This window comes from Cyprinodon variegatus, unplaced genomic scaffold (assembly GCF_000732505.1).
Source record: "Cyprinodon variegatus isolate N-32 unplaced genomic scaffold, C_variegatus-1.0 Scaffold292, whole genome shotgun sequence".
Classification (NCBI taxonomy): domain Eukaryota; kingdom Metazoa; phylum Chordata; class Actinopteri; order Cyprinodontiformes; family Cyprinodontidae; genus Cyprinodon; species Cyprinodon variegatus.
In genome coordinates, this window is record NW_015150745.1 from 734,856 (window position 1) to 757,404 (window position 22,549).

A 22,549-nucleotide genomic window follows, 5' to 3' on the forward strand; every position below is an offset into this window, starting at 1 on the left:
TACTTTTTGTGTTTGATAATGTTGCTTTGACAAATATTTAAATTTAGAAATGTATTCTCGGAAAAGTGTCACGTCTGACGAACATGCATAAAATAAGAAACTGGGGGGAGGGCAAGGATGTTTCATGATCCGTCCAAAATCCATTCATTAATTCAATTAAAGGTACTGTCTAATAAGACTCTTTAAATATGCCTTGGGATTTATCATTCTGAAAAGAAAGTGATTAGGCTCTTTCAAGGTTTGTTTGTGCAGGTCTGACACAAAAATTAGTTTTTCTGATTAAAAAATGAATAATAATTGATTAATAATCTGTAAATTACTTGTTATAGTAAACAACTAATGTGTTTGTTCTCTGAATCGCATTAAGAAAAACATATCCTGAGATTAAAAACAGCCAAACCCTACATGGTTTATATATTGTTGAGTGACAGTAACATGCTAGAAAACTGAATGCGGTAAGCCATGAATTTATGGCTGTAATTTTAAAATGGGGAAAGCAAAGAGTTCACAAATGACTCTGATACATTATCAAACCTCTGGGTGGCAGCATCATACTGCTTTGCTTCTGCAGAAGCAATGATGTAGCCATAGAAGGTAGGACTTTTAAATTAGCATCAATGTTTTATCAATAAAAAAGAAAAAAACTATTTAATTTCCTTTGCAATTGCTCTCATTTTTTCACTGAATGGTGCTTCTGATGTTATGACCCGTTTGTGTTTAACAAGTTTTATTCACTCAAGATAAAATAAAGCTTGTTTTTTAAATGTCAGCTGACTTTTTAATTAGCATTTAAAAGCTTTATAGCATTTAGTTTTCGCTGATGAGTCAGTCATATATAAATTTATATATAAATGTGTAAATAAGGGTGCTTTATGTGCTTCCATGTGCCCAAAGATGGTTATTAGAACAACTGTTATAACAGAAGATCTTTTTGAACATTTAGTGTAAACCACAAGAGAAGATTTTAAAATGTAAACTAAAAACAAATATAAAATTATTTGTATTTTAAGTCTTTATTTACTCTCAGTTCCAAAATGCAAAGCTTGAAAAGAAAACAAGTAATTTATCAGCTGTACAGAAGAGTTAGACAAAGAAAAAAGGGTTTCAAGAATTGGGTTTTCATGTCCTGATAATCGGAGGAGGCACAAGTTGTTGTTTTATTTATTTATTTATTATTTTAAAACTTGAATTACCTCAATTTGTTCGCGATTTCCAAAAGCCTTTCATGTCTTCTTTATTTACAAATGATGCAAACTGACTACTCTTCCAAGAATTAGTTTAAGGACATCTTTGTTGGTTCTGCATTGCACAATGTGTATGCAAAAACAGGGGGCGGAGTTTTGATTGTCAATATGTGACTGTTTTATGTGGAATCAGGCCAATCAGATTCCTCTCATTCTACCTTTGATAAATAAAGTAATCCAATCAAAAAGAGACAGCTACGTGCAAAATTCTGGTATTAAAATATCTAGTAGAGTTAATAAATAATGGTTCATGGCCACAAAATAACACATTTGTGCAGAAGAAGCCCTTTTCTATATTATATACTTTCTTAACATAAAGTAACTCTGCAATAACTATAAAAATAAGGAATTGTATCCTTCAATTGAGCAAGTAATTATTATAATCTACCAATGGAATAAGTATTTTTATGCATAAAATAAGATAATTTGATATCAAAAATAAAATAAGGTCATAACGTTGTTTTTCTTGCATTAAATGCAAACTGTCTTAATCCACTGATTAATTATCTTACTTAACTGGACAAAAGGAACTTAATTCAAGAGGAACAATACTACTTATATTTCAGGTTTTGCAGTGTATAAAACCAAATCTTTACACTAAGGGTTTAACATATGTTGTGAAAGGAACTTATTTGCTGCTTCATGTATTTTCACCTGATCTCCAAATAGCTCAGGTTGCTCATGGTGGCTGGAGTCACCAGAAAATTCTGCTCAAGTTATAGTAGTGTTATGCTCACAAGATAATTACTTACAAATAAATTACAACTTATCTTTGAAGTACACTTCATTCTAGGTTATTCCTGTAAATTCCAGTAAATGTAACTAGTTACTAACTGCCTCATGATGGGGAAAAATATATATGATGATGATCAGTTTTGTTTTTTCAATGTCACACTACAAACCACCAGCAGAGGATTTAAAGTAGCCTCAATCCTCCATGATCAATATGAGATTGCATTATAAAGCGGACATCTGTCATGACTCTGCATGTTTTGGGTTCTGTTTAAGTTTTCTTTTTTTTAGTTTTCAGTTATACTTTGATTCATGTCGTTCTGTGTTTTCTAATTTATTGATTTTATTTCCATTTTGTGTTATTGTAGTCAATTTTTATTGAATTGGAGTTCCTTGGTATTTTTTGCCCTCTGCTGCCCTCTTGTGTCAGTCTTTTTTTTTTTCCCTAGCTCCCTTCTAGACTCCTCTGTCCACACCTGCTCCCAATCTGCTGATTAGCCTGGTCTTTGAAATTCTCCCATTTATACACCTCATGTTTAGTCACTGTTTGCTGGTTCCTTGTCGTTATTGTTGAGTTGCTTTGTCGTCTCCTTGCTCCCCATGTGTTAACCCTGATGTTATTGGATTTTTTTGGTTCTCAGTATTTTTAGATTTTTTGCTCTGTTTCCTTGGACGTGTAATTAAATCTACAAACTCACCCCAGCCTCCCCACCTCTGCATTTGGGTCCTCAAAAACCTCCACTTAACATCATCCCTGGATGCACTTCTTGAGCATCCATTAAAAATTATATTTATTTAATGACATGTGCAAAACACTTGTTCAGCTTTCCTAATTCTCTCTGGACTGATATGAACAAAAATCCCCCATCCTGCAAAAGCATCTGCTTCCTTCCTTTTTGGCCACTCGGAGCTGCTGATCCAAGAGGAAAACAAGGCTCGGAGGAGGATGTGATTTAATCAGTTTACTGCTCCGTCATCCCTGCCTGAGTCATGATCCTTGACTCTCCTGGCCTCTAAATGAATCACAGATTCTCTGACTGGGGAACAATTTGTATGTCACTATGATTACATCAACTGCCTAAATCCTTTCCAGTCAAACAACAACCCCTTCCCGAGCCAGAGCCGGCATGTTGCCAGGCGACCAGCGGGGTTTTCAGGGCGGTAATGTGTAACAAACGGATTGGCTGCAGGAAACCAGATCTGATTTTACCTGGGAGATGTTGGAGATAAGGGTCTGACCTGCCAGGCCACCTGTTGCTCTGCTCCTATAAAACAAACCCAGATCACTCCCCTCTCTCTGACTCCAAATAGTCTGAACAGGTTTCTATCAATGATTCTACAAGTGTGAAAAGCAATACTTTACATCAAATCAATCTTTTCACTACTCTGATATGGGTGAAACCTTCACTTCCTCCCACTCTAACCTCATCTTAATGGAAGTGCAGACCTCACTGTTGCTCTTATTAGAAGTCTCATGACTTTTCTGAAAACAAGCTAGCCCACAAACCACCCGGCCCAGATAATAATGCTCTCCTTTTCCCTCCTTTAATTTGTTGACATCCACCAGACAAACACAGTGCTGAGTAAATCACCTAAGGATTATCACATGACTCATGGTTACGGACGGGAACATATGCTATTAATGACATCCTTATGTCACTGCACTATAGTAGTAGCTATATGATTAGCATTGCAGTTCTATGCAGTATATTGCTACATTTGTCCCACTGAGCTGCTTTATTCAAATGCTTGGTTGTTACCAGATATTTTACAAGGGAATACATGAGAGTCTTCACCATCATGTGGTCCAGTGGCACCACCACCACCATGTCCTTGCTGTCAACAACCACTGATGTTACGGCTGAAAAAATTTGTTTAATTAATATGTTCATATTAATAAATAATTTTTTTAATTTAGCAGAATGTAAACTTTTGGATAAAAAAATGATATATCTGCTCATTATGTGGAGATCCAACAAGAAGCATTGCTCTGAAATAATTACATCTCTGATCTGAAAGCTCCCAAAAAAGAAGCGCTACCGCAGGTTATTCATCTCTGCTGCCACCAAACTCTACAATGCGACACTACAACGGCAATAAGTTGTGCAACGTATAATGTGCAATTACTATTTATTGACCCTGTGCAATTTATTCACTCATATCTGATACCCAGTGGAGTATATATATATATATATATATATATATATATATATATATATATATATATATATATATATATATATATATATATATATATGAGCTTTATGGGGAGATCCAGTAGACTGCGTGAGCTGATGCTAGAGCTTCACTCAGGGTCCTGGAAGATGGAAGTCCAGTTTGGATAACACAAGTTGAGAGAACCTGTCCATGATGAGCAAGCATGAAGCGGCAGTGGAGAGGAAAAACTCCCTGAAACCTCTGGCAGAACCAGGCTCAACATGGTGGTCTTCTGCCGGACCGGCTGAAATGAGACACGGAATGCAGAAAGAGTCCTGGAGTAATGAACTCTGATGAGGTTTTAGCTACGATGGTGGAGGAGGTGCTGGAGGTGGGTTGAAACGGGGTCATCTGTTGTAATGTTTGTTGTCCAGGTGAACACCAAGGTATTAATACCACTCCTCCACCTTCACTTATTCTTCAATGATTTTAATGGGATTAAACTTGTTTCTCTTCCTTCTGAAATCTACAATCATCTCCCTTGTGTTCACATTCAGGATCAGATGATTGTTTCCACACCATGCCAGAAAGCAGTTCACCAGCTCCCTGTACTTAGCTTCTTGTGCATCTTTGATATCTCTAATTACTGCAGAGTCATTGCTTACTTTTACAAAGTCCAGTCATGTGCTTTTATGAAGAAGATCCTAACGGTTTTTGAGTCAGGAGGTCATGACTTCTGTAGCTTTTGCTTAAGTGTCACATGTGATTGATTCATTATTTCTCTATAAAGTTAATTGTTTTAATGGCTATCTTTTATTTCAGTCAATGTGTAGCTTTTAAAATATGCCGGTAAGTGCTTACTAAATTAATAATTCAACATAAGATTAAACTATAAAACTGATGACAGGAACATTACAACAGTATGCTTTAACCAGTTTGATGGAGGTTAAGATGATGTACTGTTAATCAACTTAAAGGATAAGGGAAATAATAAAAAATTGCAAGTATTTTTGAGTTTTTGTCATTCATTTAAAAAAAAACTATAACTAAATTAAAAAAATAAGACACACATTAAGGCAGATATTTCATAGTATACACTCAGCAGTAAAGAGGGTCATAAAAATTGTGAAATTTGGGGAAAATATAGGCCCCTCCTGCAATTTATCCAGTTAATTAAGAGCAACAAATGTTGCATGAGGGTCATAAAACAGAGGAATATGCTCTTTTAAAACATTCAAAGTTACTAAAACTGTTACATACATGAAAATAAAGTTATAACATCAGAGCGGAGTGCTTGTTGTAAATAAAATTATGAATTAAAAGTTGTATTTATATAGCAGAAGCAAAACTTTGAAAGACTTGATAATGCCAAAATGAGTGTGACACCCATGCATTGGTCAGTATGCAGCATATAAACCATTTCTGTTAAAGATAGTAGATACTGACATTACTTTTTAGAAATATTCATACCTCTTCAATCTTTTTGTGTTTTTCTAGTCGGTCAAACAATAAAATAGATTTAAATTAGTAGTTTAATGTCACAAATTTGGGGAAAAATATTTTTTCCAAATTTAAATTTTGGAAAATTACTAAAAAATTTAAGCAAGCCACTCAATCTGTGGGGTATTTTCTAAAATTTAAAAATGTAAAATAAAAACACTAAAATATATTAGTTGCTTACAATTAATGTGCCTTTTAAACAGCCATAAATGTAATAAACATTGAAATCATAATTATTTTGCTCAGTTGGTGAAAACTGCATTAGAGATAAGAATGCTAAAACCTCAAACAATATGCATTTCACTCACTCTCATTTTAAACTTGTTTGCTTATCTTTGCCGGAGGGGATTAGGGACACTGAAAAAGTAAAAAAAGTTGATTGATTTTTTAAATTTTATTTCAGTTTAATATGGGAAAAAAGTCAGAATTCTGACTTTAATCTCAGAATTTTGGATCTTAATGTAGATGGGCACCTTGAAGGAAGAAATGTGGGCGCACTCAGCTTCACTGACAAAAATTTGAGTTTCTTGGGAGGAACATTAACTCACTGGTGGAAAATGGCGCAATTAGGCAACTTTTTACATGCCAGTAGGTTCCCAGGTGATGCTATTTCATTAATGGAAGAGCTGAAGGTGAAAACAAGAGAGCTAATCTCTAAAACAGACATGACTATGGCTTGATGCTAACTTGTTTGTTAGCTGTCAGAAAAAAAGTCAGAATTCTGAGATTAAAGTCAGAATTGTGAAAAAAATTAAGAATTCTCTGGTTAATGTCGGAATTCTGAGAAAAAAGTCAGAATTGTGAAAAAAATAGTAAGAGTTCTGTGATTAAAGGCAAAAAAGTGAGAAAAAAGTCAGTATTCGGAGAAATAAATGTCAGAATTGTGAGATTAAAGTCAGAATTGTGAGAAAAAAGTAAGGAATTGTGAGATTAAAGTCAGAATTCTGAGAAAAATGACAGAATTGTAAGATTAAAGTCAGAATTGTGAGAAAAAAGTCAGAATTGTGAAAAAAATAGTAAGAGTTCTGCGATTAAAGGCAAAAAAGTGAGAAAAAAGTCAGCATTCGGAGAAATAAATGTCAGTATTGTGAGATTAAAGTCAGAATTGTGAGAAAACAGTAAGAATTATGTGATTAGAGTCAAAAACGTGAGAAAAAAGTCAGCATTTGGAGAAAAAAAATGTCAGAATTCTGAGGTTAAAGTCAGATTGTGAGAAACAGGTCAGAATTGTGAGGAAAAAAAGTAAAAATTCTGTGATTAAAGTCAGAAATGTGAGAAAAAAGTCAGAATTCAGAGATTAAACTCAGAATTAGAGATTAAACTCAGAATTTTGACTTATTTGTTATTATACTCAAATGAAATTTAAAAATCAGTAAACTTTTTTATTTTTTCATTGGCCCTAATCCTATTCCGTAAGTTTCACTTTGAGTCGTGTTTTCTAGTAACTCTTCTCGCTTATTTTGAGGACTATAAACAAGGGGGAGGAGCTTTCTTCCAATTTAGGAGCGGATCTGGTGACGTCACTCGGAGGCCAGCGCCCCTGCGTACCACACAAGTTGCAACACGCGCTCCTTAAGCCATCAGAGGAGGAGGGGGAAGCTACGACCGTTATGGCGCAGATGCGTTGAGCTGTCACTGGTTTACCGAGCAAAACCAAAACATTACCGGGGAGACTGCGAGCCTACGCGCCGTTTAAAAAACAACAACTAGTGAAGCGTATCTCTACGCATTATGCTGAATTTTATCCATTTCTGCCACTTCTGAGAGCCGGAGTTCGCCAAAGGGGAGTGTCGGTATAGCGGAGTTGACAGTTAACGGCTGGGGCTCAGCTGACATTTTTTATTATTTCGTATTACTGCCGTTTGAGCACCGAATGACTGGAAACATCTGAAGCTAGCAGAGGCAGCCCGGTGGGAGCTACGCATCGATCCCTCCGCTATTTTTGGTGAACTGTCCGAGCAGACGGAGCTATTAATCAGTCGATAAGAGCTCAGCATGGATTCATGAACGGTATCTGCTTCTGAATTTCACATGCCCCGTTTGTTTGGTTGTTTGTAGTCGGATATATTCAACAAAAATAATGTCAGACAACCAAAGTTGGAACTCCTCCGGCTCTGAGGAGGATTTAGAGCCCAGAGAGGAGTATGGACACCCTGCTGGTGTTGTAGAGTTCAGTGGAGTACTCAGTAAGGTAAGCCATGTTTTAACCTAAACTTAAGCTAATCAGCCATGGATGGTTTAATTTTAACGGTTAAGGATGGAGTAGATTCACATCAGTCAGGAAGAGGTTTGACAAACCCTTTTTTTTATTGCAAAAACAAAAAAATAGCATACATGAATTACAATTACAAACCTATACAACAACAAAGGGCTTTACAGAACACAACTGTTATCTTAAAATGTCAAAATCTAATCTATGCTCGAGGGTTATAATTCTTTAAGGGCAGTTATAATTTGCATGGCTTTTAACTAAATTTTAAGGATTCTATATAGATATTAATAGAAGATAATAAAATCTGGAAATTAGGTTTTTGTTGTAAATATTTGGAGGTGTGAACATATTTACCATAAATAATAATAAAAGAAAATTATATCATATGAAAATCCTGTTTTGACAAGTTTACATTTCTATATCCCAAACAAAACATCCTTATCTGTTAAAGTAATGTTAAGATTTTTTTTGGATGAATAAAAATGGACATATCTCTCCAGAATATTTTGGTATAATTACAATAAATAAGTTTTTTTTCATTATTTTATTACAAAAAAAGGTTTGACAAATGCTAGCATGCCTGTTTCTGGGCTGGGTTATCTCAGATGCAGGCTGGTAATCCCCATCTGATCCCAAAGCAGAACCCTAAAAGAAACAGATGAGCTGTCTGTGTAATCCATACTTTACTGCTGTGCCTCTTCAGAAGAACACATCCAGCATCTTTTTTTTTTTTTTTTTACCTTAAACCTGTTTCTCCGGGCTTTTAAGATCGATTTGGAAACATTTTATGGGACATGCTAAAAAAACAGAGTAAGAAATAAAGAAGTATGAATGTGTGGATAATGGACAAATGGATGGGTGATGGTTATTACATGGATGGTTAGTCTTAATAAACATGAAAGATGGACAGATGAATGTGTGGATGGTTGAGAAGGATAATGGACGAAGGAGGGATTTCTGATGGACAAACTGGATGAGTGTAAAGAAGAGAAAATCAGATGGATGTTGGATAGTATTATATATTATGGAATAATAAACTGAAAGATGGATAGTTGACATGTTTAGAGTTAAGTTATGCTTTTCCAATCCTTTACAAAGTTTTTCAGCAGTTCAACATAAAAACTGCAGTGTCACAGATAGCAAACTGTTTGGACACAACAGATCTTAATTTAACTAAACTTGATTATCATGTTCCCTAGTCAAATTTATTCATACTTTGATGTAAAAACAAATTGTAACAACAAAAACCCACGCAGAAAAGACAAATTCTATATATGAATAGAGGGAGTGTCCAAACCTATGACTCAATCTTTTATATTTGCCAATCATGTGGTTTCTGTGCTGATTAACGGCTTATTTTGATATCTGTTGCACAACTGTGTCTCATGTCAGCTGTACATACATCTGAAATCAGTAAATGGCCTCATTGGTCACAAATAGATAGTTTGAAATGTTGCTTCTGCTCTGTTTTTTTGCACCATGCATTGTGGTAACCTCTTTTGCTGCTCCCTCCCTTGTTTTAGGCTACATTTTCTGCAGGGTAACCACAGTGTTTAGGTGATAAGCTGTTAGGAAGCTAATGTGGTATCCTTCTAAGTGCACACAGATTATCTCTAAACAGATTGCATGCTGACCCGCTAACCAAGCAAATTGTAAGATTAAACAAATCCACATTTGGTAAGGCTCACCTGTTTGCATTATATACGTCATGACTACAGAAAGGATTGATGATTGTGCACTGGTGTGACTTTTCTGCCCTGCCATGACTTTTTGAGAAACGGAGCCAACTCTCGTTCAAAAGCTTCGGTTGTTCTCGTCGCAAATGTAGAGGTAAAACAATACAAATCTGTTAAACTTTTTCTCATTTTGTTGTAATAAATCAATATCATAAAGATTTCTTACTAGGCTTTTATGTTTTAAACCAATGAAATGGTGAAAAACCTTGAAGTGCAAGGAAATGGGTAGTTTGATTTCTTAAAAAAAACAGCAAACAAATCTGGTAAAGTCTGGGTTTTGGTTTACTTTAACAATCCCTTTTTTAATTAAGTTACTACTGCCAAATCTTTTTCGGTGTTTATGTGTATTTTTTGTACCCATCCTTGCACTTTTTCCTGATTAACGCTTTTTTAAAGCTGCTGAAGAAAGTCGTAGGGAAGTCATATTTAAATGTCAAATCATTCTGGCTTAAACATGTATATAAATGTACTCTTTATAGGATTATATTTTCCCTAAATTTAGAAAATTTCTATTTAAAAAAATCCTGTCTTAAAATCGTTTTTTTTTTTTTTTTTTTCATTAACTGATTCAGGCCAGTTAGTTATACATCAGCCTGTACACCTAAATTAGGCCGATCATATATCAATTTCCAATTGGGAATCTACTAGCACTAAGTTCTTAACTGGTTAGCAAGATGCTTCAGAGAAACCGGCCACAACCAAACATGCTTGCAAACCTTCCGCCACAACAACCCCGCCCTCTTGATAAACAACCAATCAAATTCACTTTATTCACTCGTGTAAAGTCGTGCACTACTCGGGAGAATTCAGAAATGCAACGGTTGGCACAGCTGCTGCCCTACGACTTTAAGTTCAATACTCCCATCATCATTTTCATGTGATTAAATCATGTATTTAAAGTGGTGCAATAAAATTTTTGGATATTGCTATTAAAACGTTAAACTATTTATCATTTTCCTTCACTACTTCTCCTACCACCACTACTACTTTTGTGTTTACTTTAACAAAACTATCAAAAATGTAACATATTAACCTTTAAAAAATAGGTCAGCTCTACCACCAGCCTTGGTTAGCTTGGCTGTGAGAGGTTCAGACACCAACTCCTTTCCCCTGTCTGTATCCCCCAGAATTCCATGTGGCTCTGGGTTAGAGTTAACAAACTTATAACATTTCCATTAGACATCATTTCTCTTTATAGAATTGTGTATCTATTGCCATATACATTGATATTGTTTTGTTGCCCAGTCTTAGGTTAAAGTATTTTTCTAGTATAAAGTTGAACACAAGGGGTGTAAAATGCTGTAAAGAGTGCAGCTTCCAAATATGCTACAACATACCAGTCGTGTGCTCTTAAGCTGCGCTCAGTGAACTAAAGAGTTTATTTTATATGTTTTTCTGCCTCGTTTTGAAAATTCAGCTGTATTATCTGTCAATATTTTTTCTTTTTTTTTTCTCAGTGGACAAACTACATCCATGGCTGGCAGGATCGTTGGGTTGTGCTGAAGAACAACACCCTGAGCTACTACAAGTCTCAGGATGAGACGGAGTATGGCTGTAGGGGTTCCCTCTGCCTGAGCAAAGCTGTGATTACGGTGAGTACTGAAGGGTTATAAAGGAAGCAGTGTGCTGGTGAAGATTCTCAGTCAGCCATAGTCATTCTAAAAAGTTAAAAAATAATCAACTAGACTTTGTTTTCCAAGTTTGAAGACATTTTGCTTCCCACCCAGGAAGCTTTTTCAATACATAATGTCTAAATTAGTGTTGAGTTCCAAGCTTTATAGAGTAGCCCAACAAAGCCTTGTTTTGGCTTAAAAACATATAACGGAAGCAGTATTTTTCCATACTGTGCCTTTAGAATGCCTTGTCAGAATAGTGTAGAAAGTTAGGATTTTGATCCTAAACACCATAATTAATTTGGTTTGAGCAGGAATTCTGCTTCGTTTTTTTGGCCAGTTATATATGCATCTTTTGCATTCTTAAAATCCATTTATGTTCAAATGTTGACCAATGTTGAATCCATCATATACAGTATATCATCGTGGCGTCCCTGTAGCCTTTTATCTGCCTCCCAAAAGCATAACCCTGCATTTTAGAAACAGGCAGTATGGGTCTGTTGTCTTTGTCTCATATCCTTTCAAAAATACAATCTAATCATCCAGAGTTATCAGGCTTTGGAAGGTCAGAACAGAAGCTAGTTTCTATGGAGGGAGTTTTGTTCCATTATTATTGAGAGTAAAGAATATGTTTTGTTAATTTTAGATAAAAAAGAACATTTTGAATTCTTTATATTTTCTTATTTTATTTTTCAAATTGTATTGTTTCAAGGGAAATTTTTACAAAAAGATTTAATATTTTGTAAATTAATTTCAATTTGTGTTTTTCAGATTGAGTTTACTAGTTGAATTTTTTTCCTTTTGAGTTTCACAGATTTTCTCCTTGCCTCTAGCCCAATATTGACCAATAAGATGTTGTTGTTAATGTCCATGCAGGCCAATAGAAATGGATCTTCACTCCTCCCTCCAGAGAAAATTCCTCCCCCAGAAGTGAAGGGAATCGCTGTGCCCAAACATCCACCCTAATCATTATATAGGGAACTATGAAGTGGTTATGCCATTTTAGATGAGTGTCTGAGCGTCTGTTGGATGAAAAAATAGAGGACTTGAAATTTACCACAATGCACCATGTAAAGTAGTGATCATCCATGGTCAATAGACAAGCAGATAAATCCCATCATGCTTTGCGAGAACTCTCCTCGCAAAGCACCATGGAATTTGTTGTGGCAGTGAAAAATAACAAAGATGGCACAAGCACTGTGCGGGCAGGCGGAGTTAAAATGACCAACACGGCACAGAAAGTAATGATCATCTGTCCGAACGGTCAGTTAACTTAGTTCACTATAAAGCTCACTAGGGATGCACGATATTGGGATTTTGGCCGATATCCGATATGCCGATATTTTAAAACTCATGTAGCCGATAACCGATATCGATACCGATGTTAAAGCTGGACAAAAATAAGTAGTCATTGAAAATAGCAGTTTTGTTATCCATTTCTGACACTTGAAAAAATAATATACTCAAATATATTTTCATATGCTGATATCAAATTGATTTTTAAAAACGTGGTATCGATCTATTTTACTTTCAAAATCTCGTGAAATTTCATCGTTCTGTTACAAACTCTCGTGATATTTTGCAAATTCTTGTAAGATTTTGTTAGTAAAATGGATTAATACCGCGTCAATATATCAACATATAAAAATATGGCAAAATTTTGTGAATTTTCGGGGAATTTCGTAGCATAACGATGACATATAGCAAAATTTCATTAGTAAAAGTGATTGATGTGGTGTTTTTAAATGGAAATATATCAGCATATGAAGATATTGTGATATTTTAATCTATCAATATTTTTTCCCTCGTCTTTAGAATTTTTTAAGTCTGTAAAAAAATACGTTTTTGAGGAAGAAGTAGTATTTATTTTATTTTTTTTTAGACTTTAGAAACTCAGAAGCTGATCAAATATCGGGTTAAATATCGGTGGGGTGTCCGATATTCAATTTTAAGGCCGATACCGATAGGGGGCCGAATTATATCGTGCATCCCTTAAGCTCACTATATCTTTTCCGCTCTAAATTTAGGGATTTAGGACGGACATTTGGACACAGCCAGTTGAAAAAAGTGAAAATACAAGATAAAAAAAAATACTTTGAAAGACAAATTTGAAACAAGAAATCTAAACAGTCAACTTAGTCTCACATCAAAGTTCAATTTCCGGATTGCTTTTTGTAATTTTTTTATTCAAATTTCAATTGACCAACTGTGTTTTTTCTATTTTATTTGATTACAACAATAATGGAAAAAATTCACCCCTTAGTTTTCTGCTCTTGTGTTTTAATTCGATTTTCAAAATGCCATTAGTTTCAGTGACTAAACACTCCGAGTCCTCCTGTTTTTTTATTTTTTGTGTTGCATCTAAAGCTGACACTCAGTTCAAATTTAATAGCTGTATTGATTTTTATGTTTTGTTGTATTAGAATCACAAACTTCAAAGCACTCTGATGGGATTTTACAGGCAGGACAACAACGCAGTGCAATAGATGGGGTCGGCCTTCTTTACTCGGATAAACTTCTACCAGTGCAGCCAGTTTCCCTTATTTGTTTCCAGACTAATAAATCCACTAGCATGTGATTCTTCTCAGGACTAATCCTGTTTTTGTATGAAGGCCTCAGAGGTTTGTTAGAGATCATTAAGAATCGACTAATGAACTCGGCACACAGGTCAGAGAGAGATGTTGGGTTGGGTTATACATATAGGGCTTTTTGTACATACAGGACCACCATTATATGTATTACACAAATCTAACCTGTATAGAGGAGTGTCATGAAAAAGAGTTCAAAAATCCATACTTAGCCATAATGTGTCAGTGACGGTTTATAGCTTCAAATGACAACAAAGTCTGTCTAAGTATGTAGTTGTAGATTTCTGGCCACTGTAGCCATCTTTGATTTTAAATGCAGTTATTTGAGGCTATGATGCCAACAGAGCTGCAGGATATATTTAATCAGTCATAATCTGTATTATGTATTTGTAATATTAATTTGCAGTATCATAAATGCAAAGGACTGCATCAACCCTACATGTTGCATATTAATATCAGTTATCTGGCCTCTAAATTTCTATACCTGAGGATCATTTTTACTAGTATACATCCTGGACAGTGTTAGGAATATTCTATACAGGTAAAGGACAGGGAATAATAATAAAGGATGTTTATTCCCAATCCGTTTCCCGTGTCATGCAGTCTTATGTTGTCATGGGGATTAAAAACTCCACTTGTTTGGATTTACAGAATTGGCTATTGATAAACCAGCCAAATTATGCACTGCAATAATCTGCTTTGTTGAATATTTTTTTCTTTCTGCTTTTCTAATGGCCTTCAGAATTTTTAAAAAGTGGCACCGGGCTTTTCTTCTGTTGCGGGGACGCTGCTCTTTCTCACTTTCATGGTAAAAAAAAAAAGTCTTGAATCTCAGATGAGAATTCTCTCAAATGGCAGATTATGACCTGTGTTTCTTCTACCAAGGAATCTTGTTGGTGTCGAAGAGTTCTGCTTGATGAGAGGCAGTGACTGTTTTAGCAACTAAACAGTTGCTCATGTGGTAACATTTTGTTTGGAAACTGCACCCCCACCCCCATTTGTTGTGATACGGCATGAGATAAAGCTTGAATTATAGCAGCAGACTGTTAGATTGACGTAGCGATTGAGGCTAAGCCACACAAGCTTATCCTGTCATGGATTCTGTCCTACATTTCCAAGCATCCAGAAATGTACCTAAAACTAGTCATCAGTTTACTTCTGGCTGTTTCCTGACAGAAGCCCAGGATGTGTCTTTTTCCAAACAGTAATAAGTCACTTTTCCCAGGCATTGGAAAGCAGCCGGTGTTATTGGCTCTGTTTGTTCAGCTTTATCCATTCCCAGCATATGTAAATATTAACCCCCATGTGATGCTCTGCGGCCCTGACTTCTCCCTCCACTTGTTGTCGTTTAAAGATGTTTTTTTAATTAAAAAAGTGTTACGTTTTTTTTTTTGTGGTTTAGCAAAGGAGGTTTAAAGCTTTTATGTGTGACTTTCCCATGTCAAGACCTCTTGCTTTGCAGAAACAGTAGAAATAGATTTTTAAATGAGGTCAGTACATTTCCAAACAAGACAGGGGTTCATGGGAGTTATTTAGGTCAGAGGTTAGTCACTTTGAGATTTAAGTTGGAACTCTAGAGCTGTGGAAAAAAAACAAAACAAAAACGGCTTAGTTGTTTGTTGTGCTTATTTGCAAGGCATTCTTTTTTTAAATTAAGAAAAACTGCTTAATGATAACTAAGAATTCAAATGAACTGACTAGAAGCATCACAACCTGTTGGTAGGAAGGGCCTCCTTCCTGTGTAGGATTTCAGAGGTTGGTTTGTCCTTTTTCATTTTTTTCTTTGGTGTGATTGTGAGTTTTCCTACCAGTGCAAAAAAAAGCCCCAAAAAAGTGGGTTTCTAACTGCCACCTACAAAGCCTGACAACCACCGCTGCCATTTTTAGCTCCACAGCCAGTTAATAGGAGTACACTGGCCTACTTGTAACCCCCCCCCCCCTTTTCTGGAATTGGTGAGTAACACAGGCTGGATCCATCTTTAGCTGATTCGGCCTGGATTGTTTGGACTTTTCTGAGGCAGGATGTAAAAATCAGCCTTTTATCCTTGAACCATAAAACATGTCTGCATTGGTTAAATAGATCAAATGAGATCAAGCTGAAGTCAGATGGGGCATTTCAATGTTTTTCAGGACATTTGCAACATGTCTTCTGCCAGGAAATATGATTGTTCCTCATAGCACATGACTTCCCTCTCAACAGGGGTTATGAGGAGGGTCAAGATAAACAAACCTTAGTCTGAATGTTTGTGTATGTGGATTGCTCTGACATGGCCGTTCATCCTTACTGATGTAGCCTTCCCTTTACCCTTCTTTTTCTTTGACCTCTTGGTGACTCATTACTTCATTCCTGCACTGCTGTACTTATCCCGATTTTGTTTGCCCAAAGTCGGCAAAAATGCATTCCTGCTGCTCTGTCATTAGGAGAACTTTGAAAGATTAAGACTACAAAAATATACATACCATTCTCACTTACTCACATTTTCTCACATTACAGCCACAAACTCTGATATTCTAGGGGAAGTTTCATGTAATAAACCATCATTGAGTTAGAAAACTCGTACAGTCATAGGGAAATCATATTTAAAAAGTGTAAAGTCGTGGACCTCTCGGGAGATTTCGGAACTGCAACGTTTGGAAAAGCCATTACCCTACGACTTTAAGAGGTTAACTATTTAGTAAATGAATTCTTCCTTTATGTTATTTAATCTCAGTATAAATGGACAGGACATTGACACTAACTCTAACAGCAGAGCCTTCAAGGAAGCAGGCTAATAAAAGATGTCCAGATATAACATAAATTTGATCTAAAATCTGTGACAAAAACTCCACAAATGGTGCGCATTGATGCCCATCTAATCTAACTGGCGTAGAGATTTTATTATTTTCCAACAAACATGTGTAAACTTTCTATGTTAAAGTGTACTGTTACTGATACATCGGCCGGTAGAGTTGAACGATTTTGCCAAAAATTAAACTTGCAATTGTTTTCAACCAAATTTATATTTGCGATTTTATTGCAAATTTCCTTTGCACTAAGCACAGGCATGTAGACCATTGGTGCAGGACTCTACTTTAACCTTTGCATTAAAAAGTTCTTATTTCTATTATTGCATGGATCTGCTTTTCTCCCTTCAGTTCAGTGTGGCGGAAAACCCACTTTAAGGTCCATAACGCCCCCTTAAAGAGCTGGACTGATAAATGTAGTGTCATTTTTTTTTTTTTAATCCAGCTGATATTTCGGGCCAATATTGGGGCTTTTGTTTCTTTTATCGGTATCTGCTGATAGGTGCATTAATTTGCCGATTCCTTAGCATGTTTCAGCAGCCAAGCCTTGAGGTAATGCTCCTTCCATGTACTATCCATAGTTAAAGCTTACTTTTATATAGATGTTTCTTGTTTTTTTGAACTACAACTTGTGTAACATTTATTATTGTGCAATTTTTTTTAATCTTGTAAATGGATAAAAAATGGCACTTGTATCAGTTAGGTTGATTGTAAAGTAATTAGTATCACTGTCGGCCTTAAAAATCCCTTATCAGTCGATCTCTAGTAGAGATATACCCTAAAAGAGCTAATTTGACTATATAGTGTTTCAGACAATATTGAGTTAGAGGGCCTGGGTGCTTAATAACAACACATTTCTTTGGATTGCTTTATGTCCCAAAAGTGTCAACCCCCAAATAACCCAAAACAGAAAACTGGTTTTCCATGAAATAAAAATGAAATAAAGTATATGAATGTTTGTCGTTTCAGTGTAAGGAAAGAAATCATTGCTTTTAAGGCACTGCAATAGTTTTAATGGGTTTTAACAGGAAAAAAATTGGAAAGTTTAGCTTTGTTAATGAAACCATTTTATCCAGCCTTGCTTTTGTACATTTGTTTGTTCTCCAATGTATTTACTTTGGGATTTTGTGGCCGTAGACACGTAGTCTGCTTTGAGGCAGGTTGGAGGGGAGAAGACAGGAGGGGTTTCTTTTGAAGCCGAGAAGGAAGTTTATGTCTGAAGAAAACAGACTGCGTCAAGCTAACCCGCCTTCATATTTCTGCATAATATCACGTCCTGCACTGGAGACCCAAGTATCACTAATTCTAAGGGCTGCCAACTTATCTCCTAACCGTGCTCCCTCCTGTAAAAGATCTTAGAGTTTGAAAACCTCTGATCCAGTGTTATCCCTATTAGATAGGGGCTGAAGCAGGGCAATGCAAACATTTAGTGACAGAAATAGTCTTCATTGAGGTTTTCTTATCATGCAATGTCTTCTCCAATGTCCCAGTAAGGAAGAGTTTTTAAATCTGTCTCACCCATGCTGGCACAATCCAAACTACCTTCCCTGTTGGTAGATATTTCTCTTTTTTCTTTTTCTTACACAATTTTGAGGACATACTGCATAATGATATTGTATAACAAGTCTGACATGGCGTTATAACAGGTCACTTCCTGCTTCAGATCTGTTCCTCATTTCATTGTGTCCTTTTTACTTAGGAACTTTTGTCAGTTCAGTCTGTCATATGCTTTTCTAAGCATTAATAGAGTTTAATTGAACCTGTCATGTTTGACAGAGTTTATTTGGAGGTTCTCTTCTCAGCCTCTCATTTGGCCTTTTCAGCTCAAGACAGAAGATTTGTTCTGGAATAGTTTCATTCGTGTGCAGGATTGTTGATCTGTCACCTCTTTCCTTCCTCGAATGTGCTTCCTGTTTTTCACTGTTAGGACTGGTGATCTGATGCTAGTTAATCAGACTCTTGCAGATGGCATTCTTCTGTCACCACTGTTAAGTAGGATAGTATTAGTGTTTTCCTGATCATATTACTTGGAGGTAAAGCTAACAATGATTAAACAGCCACTGCTCCTGTTCATTTTGAGCAGTAGTTGAGTTTCCATTAACCATCAACTACACAAGTTGTAATTACAAGAAAAATAATGGCTAAATGGAAACATTGCAATTTAAACAAGGAAAAAAAAACTTGAAAGTTTCTAACACTTTGATGGAGTGGCTTTTCAGTCATTTCGAAATTCTTAGATTTTGCAAAACTGCAATTGAAACACTTAGAAATGAGTCACTTGATCTGCAGCTGGATCTTTACTGCCTTGCAGAAAAATGAAGAAGTACCGGTAGAAGTAGACTGGAAGTCCGGTAGTTGGAGGGTGATGGCGCAGCATGTTTGGATTCATGAGGAAACCATTTCTAACAGCTAGTTGGTGACGATGAGCACTAGAGCCGTGCCTGAAATATGGAAATATATTTATTGTGTCTGCCGTTGCCGTGGTGTTTTCGAGAGTTATCGCATAAACAAATGTATTCACAAGCAACTTTAGTTAAATTTATTATTTAATGGAAATACTGTAATTTTTTTTTTCAAAATTAGCAGAATATCAACATTGTTTTTTGCGCACATTTGTAATAGAAAGGCAGCTAGTGTTGCTGGTGAAGATTCCCAGTCGTCCAGGTCATAGTCATTCCAAAAGAGATAAAAAACAAACCACTGGACGTTTTGCTTCCCGTTCAGGAAACTTTTTCAATTCAAAATGTCTGGATTAGGGTTGAGTTCCATTCCACAGAATAGCTAAACAAAATGGCTTCAATACAGTGCAATTAGCAAGTTTTCTAAGCCATAACAAGGCATTTGTAAGGCTACTCTATAAAACTTGGAACGCAACGCTAATTCAGACATTTTGATATTAAAAAGCTTCCCGGATGGGAAGCGAAATGTCTTCAAGCTTGAAAAACAAGGTCCAGTGGTTTGTTTTCTTTAACTTTTTTAAAACTTTTTAGGAAGCAGCTAGTGTTCTGAGTGTCCTGGGCTTAACAATTAAAACCTCACTTTATTAACCTTGATGCTGGTCTGATTTCAAATTTTGGCCCTATATGAAAGCCACCTTTTCTTTCTAAAATAATAGAAAAAGATGTTTCAACTCCTTTAGTTACAGGTTTCCGATTCTTTTAGTTCTAGCTTTCTAAAGCAGTGCTCTACTGAGGCTGCTTTAGTGAAAGTCTACAATGCTTTTTTAATGGCTGCGGATGAACAGAAGTGTTCAGTGCTGGTTTATACATGCATATCTTTAAACCTTGTTAATATGGCTTTGACTCCGGCTGTCTTTAACTAATTGTTCTGAAAATCTAGATGCTGTAAACGTTGAGTTTTCTGTTGGTAGGATGGGATTTTTGCCAGTGAATAGTTCACCTACTGTATTGCTGCAGTTCGTAGGCTGTTTGTGACGCATAGATTCCAGTTGTGTATAAAGGACTTTTTTTGTCCAGCTATATATTTTTTTTTCTCTCTTCATTTTGCTATAGTATTTATTTTTATTTTATTACTGTTTTTATCTCCTGTTTCTTTGTCCTTGTTTCACTCATATAGCAGCTTGTTCTGCTGCTTTACTCTGACCTAGAGAGCTGTTTAACCTTGAGGCTATCTGTTAAAGTGTCCTTTCAAACATCCCTGGTTTTTATTTTTTCATTTTTTAAATGCTGAATGCATAAATGCTCTCCTATCCTCTCCACTACATCTGAGTTCTCAAACGGGTGCACAGAAAGAAAATGTGCTCTGCACTGTAAAATTCACAGATAAGCTTTCCTAGGAATCTTTCCATTCCCGCCTCTGAGTGTTTGGATGATTTTTGTGCTTCCAGTTAAAGCCTTGTGAGAAACATTGATTGTTCGATGCATTACAGATAATGTGGAGATTAGCAATTTTGCTTTGAAACAAGTAATTTTTTCTTGAAATAAGTATATTTTCCCTTGATTTAAGCAGGTAAGCAGGACAATTTACCGACAATAAGATGTTTATGCTCAAAATAAGTAAAAACAAATCCATTATCTTATTTCAAGTGCATAATATCTACTTCTCCTATGTTAAAAGTCAAAAATACACTCTCTTTTTCCATATAATCTTATTGACCTGCTTTAATCAAGCGCAAAGTTTTACTTTTTTTAGATTAGTTTTAGCAGTGTGACCTTTAGGTAGCAGTTAGTATCAGTTCTCTGATCTCCTGAGTATGGAGGACAAAAAAGGAGTTGCTCCTGTAATTGTTCTGTAGCCTGAAAATGCATTTTGGGCCAATCGAAAACAAACATCTCCTATCGAGTGGAACGCACAGAAAAGTGAAGCTCTTTACTCAATAAAATGCTAGAGCTGGCGAAAGGTAGCAGTGTGCTTTTTTGTGTTTTGGGGGGGAAGTTGATCTGCAGCAAACAGAAGGATGGGTGTGATGCATTTCAGCAAAGTTTTATCATTCCTGTTTCTCTGAAAACATATTAAAAAAACGGACAAGGCTCTTTGTTGTTTTTATCAGTCAGTAAATAAATCAGCAAGTCTTTATTTTTAGAGCACAAGGGTAACACAAAGTTCTTTACAAAAGGAGACAATGGGAACAAACGATAACATTTCAGGAAAATACCGAGTTAAATCGGGATAAGCATGGGAGGGAGAGAAAAGGCAAAACAAAGTGTACAAAAACATGAAGTTGGTTGGTTGGAAACAGATGACATAACAGTTGAGATGATGATGATGATGATGATGATGATGAAGAGACACTTAAGTATTTCTTAGTCCTAACTGTGTGCGGAAGTTAGGTTCTCAAAACCCATGAAAATGTATAAAATGTGTAAAATTAGTGAATAGCAAAATTCAATATGGATCAAGTAAAAATGTAAAACACACTTGTAAACATCATATTTGCACTACATGGCTGATTTTTTTTTTTCATAATCCCTTTAAGTCGAACGCAACTCAATGTTTCTACTGCATTTTTCACCACATGTATTTATTTGGACTGCACTGAACCTTTCCATATCAATGCCTTTAGCACCATGACTTTAAACTGTTTTTCCTTTTCTCCTACACTGTTTATATTCTGACCACTGCTGCACTTTATAAGTGGTACTGTTCATTTCACCATTGTAAGCTGCTCATTCACTGTTGAAAAGTATGCATTGAAATTTGGTTTTGTATACAAAATGACAATAAAGTTTGTCTAAGTCTAAGAAGAAACTAGAGGCATAATGATCTATATATAAGTTGGCCCTAAGTCAAAATCAATGCTCTCTGCTGCCTTCTGCTCTTCAGCATGACTGATCCACAGATCAGGACTGAAGCATGACATAGAGTGACTCATCCCTGGGGGATGTGGATGGCTTATACCACTAAACCATCCTCACTAAGACCAGTTTAAAAACAGCTAGTCATGAAACATTACAGGTAGCTCATGCAGATACCTTAGAATATGAGTAATATGAACTAGAGCTGTTAAAAATAAAAATCCTTTCTCCTTAATTCCTGAAGATCAATTCATATAACCAAAGACGGATAAAAAAAAGCATTTTTCATTGTCCTTATATACGACGGAGTATTAGGGCCAGGCTTTTTCCTTCTATTTCAAGAATAAAGTCATAACATTACGAGAATAATGTTGTAATATTAAGAGAATGAAGTCATCATACAACAACCTGTTTCAGAAAGAAGGCTTCGAGCTCCGACCAGCATATGACGACCGACCAGCTCCACCAAACAGCAGCCTGAGTCCACTTTGACCTACTGCCCAATTTGATGCTGCTGCTAAAAGGTTTCCTTATTTGTCAAACCAGAGCCAAAGTATAACTTCACATAATGAACGGCATTCCTCATTTTAGGGAAGAAAATGCTTCTTGTAAGAGTTGTCATAAAATACAACTTGTTTCATGTAATCTAAGGACTTTATTCTCGTAATTGTGTGACTTTATTCTCATAATTTTATGACTATTCTCGTTGCGACTTTATTCTCGTAATT

At 35.8% G+C, this 22,549-nt stretch overlaps 1 protein-coding gene across 2 annotated transcripts in view; it reads left to right on the top strand.

The window, feature by feature from the left end:
• The first annotated feature begins 7,206 nt into the window (after window positions 1-7,206).
• LOC107090371 (collagen type IV alpha-3-binding protein-like) overlaps window positions 7,207-22,549 on the top strand; it is a 29,676-nt gene continuing 14,333 nt past the window's right edge. Inside the window, exons 1-2 of one of the 2 annotated variants that reach the window (XM_015383701.1) lie at window positions 7,207-7,824; window positions 11,039-11,173. In XM_015383701.1, the coding sequence (XP_015239187.1) occupies window positions 7,714-7,824; window positions 11,039-11,173 (246 nt within the window). In that variant the 5' untranslated portion in view covers window positions 7,207-7,713. The remainder of the gene's footprint in view (window positions 7,825-11,038; window positions 11,174-22,549) is intronic. The other variant, XM_015383702.1, reaches the window with a different exon arrangement.